The sequence below is a fragment of the Rhamphochromis sp. 'chilingali' genome (assembly GCF_963969265.1).
Source record: "Rhamphochromis sp. 'chilingali' genome assembly, chromosome: 15".
Classification (NCBI taxonomy): Eukaryota; Metazoa; Chordata; class Actinopteri; order Cichliformes; family Cichlidae; genus Rhamphochromis; species Rhamphochromis sp. 'chilingali'.
The window spans coordinates 23,055,947-23,068,485 of NC_137942.1; the positions used below are offsets into that span (position 1 = coordinate 23,055,947).

At 41.6% G+C, this 12,539-nt stretch overlaps 1 protein-coding gene across 2 annotated transcripts; it reads left to right on the forward strand.

Annotated features, from left to right (window-relative positions):
• The first annotated feature begins 7,185 nt into the window (after positions 1 to 7,185).
• On the forward strand, positions 7,186 to 12,032 carry LOC308411871 (V-set domain-containing T-cell activation inhibitor 1-like). Of its 2 annotated transcripts, XM_080905910.1 has the most exons (4): positions 7,186 to 7,669; positions 7,868 to 7,903; positions 10,532 to 10,816; positions 10,938 to 12,032. In XM_080905910.1, the coding sequence occupies exons 1-4, from the start codon at positions 7,315 to 7,317 to the stop codon at positions 11,093 to 11,095; spliced, it is 834 nt and encodes a 277-aa protein (XP_080762036.1). In that variant the 5' UTR covers positions 7,186 to 7,314; the 3' UTR covers positions 11,096 to 12,032. The 2 variants fall into 2 exon arrangements, with proteins under 2 accessions (XP_080762036.1, XP_080762037.1); XM_080905911.1 differs by lacking the exon at positions 7,868 to 7,903.
• Positions 12,033 to 12,539: the final 507 nt, after the last annotated feature.

Here is a 12,539-nt window from a genome sequence, read left to right on the forward strand (position 1 = left end):
TTGTTGACCTCAAATCTGTCAAAAAATAGCTATACCATATATCACGAAGAATATCAAGTAATGTAGAGCCAGAAATGACAAGTGACTTTTACATATCATTTATTTATCTGGGTAAAAAGTGTCATTAACATTTAAAAGTGTTTTTCAAGATCGATCTAGCCAAGAGGGCAGCAGAAATTGTAAAATAAATAAATAAATAACCTCACACTTCTATGAACTTACTTGAAGTGACCAAAAAGAACTGGACTGATAACAATATAAGTACAATCACCCAAAGTCATAAAGATACTTCAAAAATAGGTAATTTCTTTATTTAGGAAAGGAGACTGCAACACAGATTAATACTCACTTATCATTCATGCACACATCACATCCCACAAGAATCATCCCCACCAGACTCACATCACTCATCTGACATTAAACTGCCCACCTTACTGACTGGATGATGTCACAAGATGGTGGGCTGGCTCAAAATAATAGAAGGTTGAATATTAAATGAACAGTATATTAACTGATATAAACTTACAAACACCTGTATCAGAACTCAAATAGAATTATCCGAACTTAGGGGCCTTTTATACAGGTAAGCAGGTGTGTCTTTGGATAATGGCAAGTATTACGTATGACATCAGAATCAGAATCAGAAAGGGTTTTATTGCCAAATGTTGAGCAGGTTTACAACATTAGGAAATTGCTGCGGTGCTTCAGTGCAAACATACTGTCATAAATTGCGCTTAAATAGACATGAAAAAATAAAAGTAAGAATAAGAATTAAAAGTGCTACATAGAAAGATATATACATGATATATACATGAGTGCAGGTGGTGATCAGTGCCAAACATGGAATGATGCAGTGAACACAGCGTAGGGTCATGTGTTAGTGGTGGGAACAGTCGTACGTTTATTGTTCATGAGTCCAACAGCAGAGGGGAAGAAACTGTTCTTATGGCGAGAGGTTCTGGTGCGAATGGACCGGAGCCTCCTGCCTGAGGGGAGCAGGTCAAACAGACTGTGTCCAGGGTGAGAAGGGTCAGCTAAGATCCGAGCTGCACGCCCCAGTGTCCTGGAGGTGTACAGGTCCTGCAGAGATGGGAGTCTGCAGCCAATCACCTTCTCAGCAGAGCGCACAACACGCTGCAGTCTCTGTTTGTCCCTGATAGTGGCTCCAGCGTACCACACAGTGATGAAGGAGGTGAGGATGGACTCGATGATTGCGGTGTAGAATTGCATCATCGTCCGTGTTGGCAGGTTGAATTTCTTCAGCTGCCTCAGGAAGTACATCCTCTGCTGGGCTTTCGTGATGACGGAGGTGATGGTGGGCTCCCACTTCAGGTCCTGGGTGATGGTGGTACCCAGGAAGCGGAATGAGTCCACAGAGGTGATGGGGGTGTCAGTCAGGATGATGGGGGGGAGTGGGGCTGTGTGCTTCCTGAAGTCCACAATAATCTCCACTGTCTTCTGGCCATTCAGCACCAGGTTGTTGTGGCTGCACCAGGACACCAGACGTTCAACCTCCCTCCTGTAGGCAGACTCATCCCCGTCCGAGATGAGTCCAATAACGGTGGTGTCATCTGCAAACTTGATTAGCTTGATAGACTGGTGGGTGGAGGTGCAGCAGTTGGTGTACAGGGAGAAGAGCAGAGGAGAAAGAACACAGCCCTGAGGGGAGCCGGTGCTGATGGTCCGGGAGTCCGAGACATTCTTTCCCAGCCTCACATGCTGCTTCCTGTCCGTCAGGAAGTCAGTGATCCACCGGCAGATGGGATCAGGCACATTCATCTGGGAAAGCTTGCCTCGGAGATGGTCTGGAAGGATGGTGTTGAAGGCAGAGCTGAAGTCCACAAACAGGATCCTGGCGTAGGTTCCTGGGGCATCCAGATGCTGCAGGATGAAGTGTAGGGCCATGTTGATGGCGTCATCTACAGATCTGTTGGCTCTGTATGCAAACTGCAGGGGGTCCAGGAGGGGGGCCGTGAGGGTCCTGAGATGGGAGAGAACTAGGCGCTCAAATGACTTCATGACCACAGATGTCAGAGCCACGGGTCTGTAGTCATTTAGTCCAGTGATCCTAGGTTTCTTGGGGACAGGGATTATGGTAGAGGACTTGAAGCAGGCAGGCACATGACATGCCTGCAGTGAGGAGTTGAAAATGCCAGAAAACACTGGGGCCAGCTCGTGTGCACAGTGTCTGAGGGTGGCAGGAGACACACCGTCTGGGCCGGGAGCTTTTCGAGCATTCAGACTCTTAAACTGCTTCCTCACATCTGCTTCATGAATATGAAGAGTTGTGGTGGGAGGAGGTGGTGTGAAATCCTCTTTTGTGTGGGGTGAGGAGGGGGGTGTTGTAGGTGAACAGTTTGAAGGTGGTGATGGCTCTATGGAGGGGGGAGAGGTGGGGGAATTAGTGTCCAAAGTGTCTCTATTGTTGGGGTCGTTGGAGGTGTGAAGGCTGCCTGATGGCTCGTCAAAACGGCAGTAAAAGTCGTTGAGGGAGTTGGCCAAGAGCAAGTCATCAGTAGAGTGGGGGGTTTTAGGCTTGTAGTTGGTGATATTCCTAAAACCTTTCCACACAGAGGCCGAGTCATTCTCTGAAATCTGCTGCTGCGTCCACTTCTTTAGTGAACCTGTACTTGGCCTCTCTGTAGCAGTCCCTGTCTCTGCTTCTGAACGCCTTTCTCTTTTCCAGCCACAGCTTTTTGAGTTTAGGAGTAAACCAGGGTTTGTCATTGTTATAACTCACCCTGGTGCGTGATGGCACAATGCTGTCCTCACAGAAGTGGATATATGACATGTATCCTGAAATAAGATAAACTAACAAGAAAACTTCTGTTTACCTTTATTAGCCACTTGGCTTTGATAGTAAACAGTAGACAGACAGTAGACACTGGTGTGGCTTATTTAATGTTTTGTTCTGCGTTCAGCACAATATTAATTATTATTATAAATTGGAAGAGCTGTATTGTTGATTTTGTCTGCTATTCTCAATGTATGATGAATTATAATGACTGTTTGTTAGCAATTTGCATACTCTCTCTCTCACTATATAAAACATTTATCTGGTTAAATTCAGTATGGTTCCAACAACAGTTTTCACAATAAAATATGTTAATGTACAGGGCTTTGGAGTTGACGTCACGCCGCAATGCATTGTGGGAGCGCGGCACCATTTTCGGGGTCTACGAATCAAAACAAACACACTGTGTTGGAACGACGATTACAAGATGCTTAAAAGCAGCTCAAAACAGAATGAACTGTATAGAGACCGATTGCGTCCAGAGGCGAAGCAGCTGTACTTGCAGAAAATAGCGTGCATTGGAAATGTGGACCCGTATGAAATACGGCCGTGGAGTAGAAACTCTGAAGACCAACCGCTATTGACGTAGCCTGACATATTCTCGTACCTTGTCTTTGGAGTCAGCGCGTACAAGTCGTCATTCAAACAAAGGTAAGTCAGCTCGAGTACTGCGAGTAAAATGCGTTTGATTTCCCTGCAAACATTCACATTAGTGCAGCATAAATTCATTCATGAGGGGAAATTACAGTGAGAACATGTGGAGGCTGTTAGGTTGATGTGACATTGTCCTGAAGGATTTAGTTATTCTTTATGGTTAAAGAAATTGCACTAATTTATTAATGTTTATTATAAATAATCCTAATTATACATCTTGCTTCCATGTTTGTATCTTGTGTCACTAAAAATACATTTTATTTTAATTTTATACATTGACCTGCAGAATCTCCTTATCATATTAAGTGATTCATAATTGTCACTTTATGCTTTCTCCATCTCTAAAGTGATTACATTACACATTACATACTTTGGGTTCATTTTCTGCAGGCAGGTGTCTGACAGAGAACAGACAGATTTACAGTATAACATGCAGCGTTCTATAGATGGACACATAAAGAAATGCATAATTACATGTATGTGCTAACATTCTAAACACTTTGTTACATTTATGATAAAGTAGATAAAACACATTTGTGTCAGCCTTGGCTCATAGTTCTTGTCTTTAAATGAACTTTGTGTGTGTTTCAGGTCCTGCACTCTCAAAGACTGAATGAACCAGCATTGCAGCCATGGGTCACTGTGAGCATCACAGGGAAGGTTGAAGCCGCCCACTGCAGCTGTATGGCCGGAGTCGCAGAGACCTGCACCCACGTCACTGCTCTTCTGTTTAATGTAGAAGCAACAGTGTTGATCCGTGGCACAAGGACTGTTACAGATGAACCTGCATACTGGGTTTTGCTGGGTAATATGACCAAGATACAGTCAGTGGTTGGCTATAAGATAGACTTCTCCTCTTCAGCTGCCCAAAAAAAGGCTCTTGATCAAAACATAAACAGACCATCTGTAGTGACAGGTAAAAGGAGCCGTCCTTAAAAAAGAAAAATCCCACCTGCTACTGTGGAGGAGTTGTCACTGCTATAATGCCATAATGTTTTATCTAGGGGTCTAGATTTATGCCTATAGTGCACTGCCGTGTAAATAATTTGCATTTACTGAATATGTACTGACTGAGTACCACTGTTGAATAAAGAAACAAACTAATTTTTGCCTTTTTTTTTTTTTTTATTAAAACCACTTTATAGAACATCACATCAGTTACAGTGTAGAATCCATGTCATTTATAGTTTACAAATGACAAAATGTTTACATAAAATCATGACAGTGTTTACATGATATCACCCACTACTAACATTACTTTATTTACTGTATCTTTTGAAAAACATAACGGTATTTATACAGCAAAAGACTTAAGAATATTTAACAGGAGCAGGTTTCATTTTCCCTGGTTTTATTATCACACTGTTCACCAAACGCAGTAAACACCATCTTATCCAGGAGGGTCACCTCTTCACCCTCACATGGAAGAAGTAATCTGATTGGCATGCTGGTATGTTTGAAGCAGGTCCCTTGTGTAGCGCTGGAAACCAGTCATGATGTTTCATCCATTTCATAGGCTGGTTTGCTGCAATAATGCCAAATAATTAGCAACTCTATAAATAGAAGGTAGTTCTGCAAAATCACTCAGTAGGATGTTTGTTCTAATTTGCTATGAGCTCAGAGTGCATAGAAAATAAAACTAATAGGCTATAAAGAGTGATATGAACATATTTAGAAGTTACCGGAATGAAAATGTCTGGAGCACCAACAGATATTTGGAGATGGAAGAGAACTGGATATCAGCTCGTCTCACAGCTGCTATCCAGGCTAGACGCCTTCGTTTGCTAACATCGATACACGAGCTGCTTCATGTTGCTTCCAGGTTGGGATCGGGACAAAATCCTTTCCACGCCCACCCCCGTGACATCACGCTCCAGCTTCAAACATACCAACAAGTTTTGTGTGCGCGCGCGCGTGTGTCACCCACACACACACCCAACACGGGCTTGGAGTGCAGAGAATTTGCTCTCGGAGTTGACGTTAAGATAGTGATATTAAAAGAAAGAGGTCTCACTCTTCCAAACATCTTTGCCCGGCTGCAGAACTGTCGTACTCAATCTGTACTGAGAGAGAACAAAGGTTGGGGTACAGTGGAGTAAATTTGAATGTTTTAAATGTGTCATTTTAATTCAGAATATAAAAGATCGTAGAGGAAAATGTGGTATCTGGATTACTCAAAAGACAGTTTTTGTTTGTTTGTTTTATTAGTCCTTTATTTATCTAGGTAAAAAACTAATTGAGAATAAAAATCTAATTTCCAAGAGGGCACATAAGTACATAACATAAGCCTATTGGGTCGGATTTTTGCATTGAGTCTTCTTTCCGACGTGTGTGAGTTCATCTCACACACACACCGGATGCAAAGCACTTCCCACAAGCAATGGACACCTATTGGGGGCGCTATTTCTCCTATTTCTCTTGACCAGAACTGAAGAAACTCTGTACTTCAAACATGATGATTAAACACACAACAGTCAAGCCCATAATTATTCATACCCATGGCAAATTTTTAGTTAAAGTTACTTTTATTCAACCAGCAAGTTTTGTTTTGACTGGAAATGACATAGGTGTCTGCCGAAAGAAAATAAGACAATGTACAAGACGTATTATTGTGGAAAAAAACATTTCTCAGCTCTCACTGAGGACCTGCAGCTGTGCATTGTGGCTGCTCACAAGTCAGGAAAGGGCTACAAGGCCATATCTAAATGTTTTCAAGTTCCAGTGGCTACAGTACAAAGTATTATTAAAAAATACAAGATGTTCCGCACCAGGGAAAATCTCAGACGATTTGGTTGGAAGCCAAAAGTGACACCTGTGCTGGCCAAAATAAAAATCAGAAATTTTATTTTCAGCTAAATTTATACAGTGCTGTTAATCTATGTTACAAATGTGTAATTTTAAAATTTATAAATCCAGAATATAAAAGATACATACTGGATTACTCAGATTATTGGATACGACCTCTTTCTGGAGTGAAAGAGGAAGTTTTTGCCTTTCCAACCTACGGGTGGTGGTACTTCTGTGGACCAAAACGAAGTAAAGTCTGTACTACTTAAATTCACGGTTTAACATTTCTTTTCAACCACAATGAAAACTGTACGTCAGAAAAGGCAGCATAGGTAAGAACAAACTATAACAGCTAATCAACCACAACTTTAAATATGTTTGATTTTATAGTTTCCAACGTTTCTCAGCTCTCTTTAGTGTTTTAGGGAGAAAAGAGAGGACAGTGGTTCTTCTTCTTACTTTTATTATTATCACTATTATTATTATTATTATTATTATTATTATTATTATTAATAATATTATTATTATTAGTTGTTGTAGTATTGGTAGTAGTAATAACAAAAGTATATACAACCGGACAATTTAACTGTGAATTAATGAGTTTACTGTATCAGTCCTGTGTATTTCCACTATAGAAAAATACTTTCTGTCAGAGGAAGGATTAAACGCGTCCCTTGGCCAGCGGAAACAAACAAACAAACAAACAAACAAACAAACAAGCCCTCTGCACTCAAGTCTGCTGTGTCCTGAATGAGGGAGAACCACAGACACAAATGTCATATTGCAAATTTATACCACTGAGGCATGCTGGGTAACCAGGTGACTGAGAAAAAAAAAAGTGAAATTACATCAAACTGAAAAACGCAAAAAGCATCTTTTTAAGGACTAACTCTGCTGCTCTTCAAGAGTAGATTTAATTTGTGATGACAAATTGAATCGTTTTTTAAAATATTGTTTTATGTTAAAACTGGGATTAACTTGGATATACTTTTTTACTTTTGAAAAACGTCTTTTAGACATTGGAGGTTACGTACATGTGTTTTAGGACTTTTGACTTATTGAAACATAAGAATTAAAATATGCTTCATCCTTCAGGGCGGGGAGTTGTCACAGTTTTGGTCCCAGAAGGAAGAGATGCCATCTTACCCTGCTCCCTCAGCACCAAGCTGAGCCTTCAACATGAGGTCTTTGACTGGAAGAAAGATGGTCAGAAGGAGGTGTTCCTGTACTCTGCTGGCGACGAATACAATAACGGACGTCCGGGACAAGATGAGCAGTTCAAAGGTCGGGTCTCACATTTCTCAGAAGAGTTGAAGCTTGGTAACGCCTCCATAGTCATCAGAAACACCAAGCTGGTCGACAGTGGAGAATACTCCTGTATTATTCCACATCTTCACCCAAAGCAACAACGTTTCAACATTAAACTCATCGTTGGTGAGTTTTTCATTTTTGAAAACATCCTGAAAACACAACTAAGATCGCTGCTTTACTCACTCCAATAATGTAATAACAGAGTTCTGCATTTATGCTGAGGTGGCTCTCACTGTTAGATTGTACAGATGTAACCACGAAGCAAACAGCAGGAGATAAGCTGATGATGCAGAGTGAAAACGTGTTGTTGTTGCCTTTCAGAACGTGTCTTTAAGGACCGATCAGGTGACGTCACAGGTGAGTGATGATGTCATTAATATCCGCGACGTGTGCTGCAGCTCTGCAGGCCTGAGCATCATTTGAGAAGTGTTGAACTGAACAGCATAAACAGTTCAGTAAATCAGAGTCTGTGATGCTCTGCATTTAAGCACAGATCAGGAGAAACAGTGTTGAACCCTGTTTTTGATCTATAACCCCAATGTGTGTAAAATGTGAATAAAAATAAAATACCACGACTTTCAGGTCTCATTAAATGATATTTCATTCAGAATAGAACATAGAAAATATATCAGATGTTTAAACTGACAAAAAATTATATTTTAGGAAAAGAAAAAGGGGTCTTTTTTAATTTGATGGCAGCAACATGTCTCCAAAATGGAAGTACAGCGTCAGGTTCACCTTGTGCAGCATTCTCTCTTCTTTTAACAGCGGTCCATAAACATCTGAGAGCTGAGGAGAGCATGTGCTGGACTTTGTGACAGGCATGATGGTGAAACATCTGCACCGCATGTTGCCAAGTTCAGTATTCAGACTCTGCCGCTATGAAACCATGTTTCTTTTAATAGATCCAGTGTGCAGTTTAGCATGATCTTGGGGAAGTACAGTATAAGAGGCCTGTGACTGGACAATATTGAAGTCCCTTGCCCACAGAGATTTCTTCAGATTTTCTGGAACTGCCATCAAATTCAAAATGATCAAATCTGGGTTCTGCTGGGAATGAAATATGGATTTGTGAGATCTGCAAATCAGAACAGCTCACAGTTAGCAGCAACATGAAGAATCTGAACAGGTTGTTGTGTGGCCTTGTCTCTCTGTGACACATGAATTTGAAGCTTTATTCAGAGTTCTGTGTGTAAATGAGTGAATGGTGCACAGCCTCTGGGTGCAGAGTTGTAGCACACAGTGCAGATGTAAACATCAGTGACATCGTCAGCCTGTTGATTTCTCCAGATCTGTCTTTAGTCTGAGACACTGTGGGTTACGGTCATGTGATAACACTCACCTGTAACAGTACTGTAACTGCAGTATACAGGGAGTGCAGAATTATTAGGCAAATGAGTATTTTGTCCACATCATCCTCTTCATGCATGTTGTCTTACTCCAAGCTGTATAGGCTCGAAAGCCTACTACCAATTAAGCATATTAGGTGATGTGCATCTCTGTAATGAGAAGGGGTGTGGTCTAATGACATCAACACCCTATATCAGGTGTGCATAATTATTAGGCAACGTCCTTTCCTTTGGCAAAATGGGTCAAAAGAAGGACTTGACAGGCTCAGAAAAGTCAAAAATAGTGAGATATCATGCAGAGGGATGCAGCAGTCTCAAAATTGCAAAGCTTTGAAGCCTGATCATCGAACAATCAAGCATTTCATTCAAAATAGTCAACAGGGTCGCAAGAAGCGTGTGGAAAAACCAAGGTGCAAAATAACTGCCCATGAACTGAGAAAAGTCAAGCGTGCAGCTGCCAAGATGCCACTTGCCACCAGTTTGGCCATATTTCAGAGCTGCAACATCACTGGAGTGCCCAAAAGCACAAGGTGTGCAATACTCAGAGACATGGCCAAGGTAAGAAAGGCTGAAAGACGACCACCACTGAACAAGACACACAAGCTGAAACGTCAAGACTGGGCCAAGAAATATCTCAAGACTGGTTTTTCTAAGGTTTTATGGACTGATGAAATGAGAGTGAGTCTTGATGGGCCAGATGGATGGGCCCGTGGCTGGATTGGTAAAGGGCAGAGAGCTCCAGTCCGACTCAGACGCCAGCAAGGTGGAGGTGGAGTACTGGTTTGGGCTGGTATCATCAAAGATGAGCTTGTGGGGCCTTTTCGGGTTGAGGATGGAGTCAAGCTCAACTCCCAGTCCTACTGCCAGTTTCTGGAAGACACCTTCTTCAAGCAGTGGTACAGGAAGAAGTCTGCATCCTTCAAGAAAAACATGATTTTCATGCAGGACAATGCTCCATCACACGCGTCCAAGTACTCCACAGCGTGGCTGGCAAGAAAGGGTATAAAAGAAGAAAAACTAATGACATGGCCTCCTTGTTCACCTGATCTGAACCCCATTGAGAACCTGTGGTCCATCATCAAATGTCAGATTTACAAGGAGGGGAAACAGTACACCTCTCTGAACAGTGTCTGGGAGGCTGTGGTTGCTGCTGCACGCAATGTTGATGGTGAACAGATCAAAACACTGACAGAATCCATGGATGGCAGGCTTTTGAGTGTCCTTGCAAAGAAAGGTGGCTATATTGGTCGCTGATTTGTTTTTGTTTTGTTTTTGAATGTCAGAAATGTATATTTGTGAATGTGGAGATGTTATATTGGTTTCACTGGTAAAAATAAATCATTGAAATGGGTATATATTTGTTTTTTGTTAAGTTGCCTAATAATTATGCACAGTAATAGTCACCTGCACACACAGATATCCCCCTAAAATAGCTAAAACTGAAAACTACTTCCAAAAACATTCAGCTTTGATATTAATGAGTGTTTTGGGTTCATTGAGAACATGGTTGTTGTTCAATAATAAAATTATTCCTCAAAAATACAACTTGCCTAATTATATACAGAGTATATAATATAACAGTATATTAGTCTCCGTGACCTTGTGCTGCAGCTGTAGCTTCATGCTGTGCTCACAGGTGCAGCTCCAAAGCCTTTTGTTGGGATCCTGAACATCACGGAGGACGGGGCGCTGCTGAAGTGTGAGGTTCCAGGTGCTTTTCCAAAGCCTTTGGTGGAGTGGAAGGACAGCGATGGAAACATCCTTCCCGCTGAGGAGCCGCAGGTGTCGTACAGAGGAGACCGCTACTACGTCACCCTCCTCATCGCTGTGACCAAGACAGACACCAACGTCTTCCGCTGTGTAGCCACACAGCAGGAGATCAGCCATGTGACTGATGATGAGAGCTACGTGCCTCACTGTGGTAAGATTTCTTCTTCTGTTCTCATTCTTGGTGGAATTTTCAGGTTTTAAATAGACGCTGTTTAACAGTAGTTCTGTCTACTGTTCTGTGCTGTATTAACTTTTTGTTTAACGTGTTTCAGAGAAAACAGCTGAGCTGAAGTCCTGCTGTGGAGTGGCTGTGGTTGTAGCAGCATTTTGTGGTGGAGCTCTGAGTACTGCAGTTCTGTTTGTAGTTATAAAGTACATTAGAAGATGGCAGAGAGGTGAGAATAATGATGGATTTCATATTCAGCATTAATTTTGACATACAGTATGTGTGAGGTGTAAAATTCTCAGTATTTTATGGATGAATCTTTTGGTTTAATCATCATAATGCTCTGGATTGGCTGCAGTTCTTTTTTTTACAGCAGGTATTTCTAGGCATATTTATCTAATTTGTCAAGCTAAAAAGAGAAGGAGTGATTCTTTAAAAAAACCCCAAAAAACTCTGAGTTATCTATTTGCCGCAGAGGTACAAGAAGACATTTAAGGTGATGTTAGTGCTGAGCGATTGTCTCCACACTCTGACCATCTTATCGTCCTGCTGTATGATCACTAATGCTGTGTCCCATCAGCACCAGGGGCAGGTCAGTGGGTGGGTGATGGGCTTAACATGCAATTCAATTCAATTTTATTTATATAGCGCCAAATCACAACAACAGTCGCCTCAAGGCGCTTTATATTGTACAGTAGATCCTACAATATGACCCCCTATGAGCAAGCACTTTGGCGACAGTGGGAAGGAAAAACTCTCTTTTAACAGGAAGAAACCTCCAGCAGAACCAGGCTGAGGGAGGGGCGGGGCCATCTGCTGCGACCGGTTGGGGTCAGTCAGTAAAGCAGCAATGGACACTCTCACAGTGAACTACTGTGGGTCTCACCTGGTTTGTGATCATCTCCAAGTGTTAAACTCCAAAAGCTCAGGGACTCAAACCACAGACAGAAAACAGTAAACCATGAGAGACTTTGGGCTGTGGATTCACCACACAGTGCCTTAAAATCAGCAGAACGTGAACCTGTAACACTCAAAGGCAGCTTATGAGTCTTCATCCAAGAGAACCAGACTGTACATAATTTAAAAAGCTTTAAAAGGTGGAGACAAAATCAGCTGCTTTTCGTTCTTACAGCTCAGCTGCTCAATTTGTATGAGCCAGAAGCCGCTCAAAGCTGTTAAACTGCTGTGATTGTATTTTAACTTGAACACATTCTTGATCAGATTCTCTTTTTATTTTTGCCTTACTTTGTTGTTGGTTTTTTTGTTGAGTAAGTTTGTTTGTGGAGAGTTTGTCTGTATTTGTAAACATGACTTTAAAAAGATTCCAAGCAATAAAAATGGTGACTTTCAGAATTATGTTGGTGCTGTTAAAGCTGATAATGCTAATGACCAGATTTGGGGAGTAACGGAATAGATGTACCACCGTTACGTATTTAAAATACAAAATATGAGTAACTGTATTCCGTTACAGTTACCGTTTAAAAAGGTGGTATTTAGAATACAGTTACTTTGTTGAAATAAATGATTACACGGCGGTACTTTCCTGTTTAATATTGAGTCGGGTCAGGACTGTTTGGGTTTTGTTTGACAGCTATGCTCTGTTGGTCCAGGCGGTAGCATGGCAACCGTGGTTATGTGTTATGTGTCTGTGAGCGCGAGGAGGGAGAAAAAGGCGAGTGGAAAAGTAGAGTTGTCATCGAGCAGAAAC

Bases quoted from the DNA above. Each gene is read 5' to 3' on its own strand.
- LOC308411871 (XM_080905910.1), top strand. From the start codon at position 7,315: ATGCTTCATCCTTCAGGGCGGGGAGTTGTCACAGTTTTGGTCCCAGAA. The intron at 7,904-10,531 runs GTGAGTGATGAT...CTGTGCTCACAG, and splicing joins CCGATCAGGTGACGTCACAG to GTGCAGCTCCAAAGCCTTTT. The intron at 10,817-10,937 runs GTAAGATTTCTT...AACGTGTTTCAG, and splicing joins GAGCTACGTGCCTCACTGTG to AGAAAACAGCTGAGCTGAAG.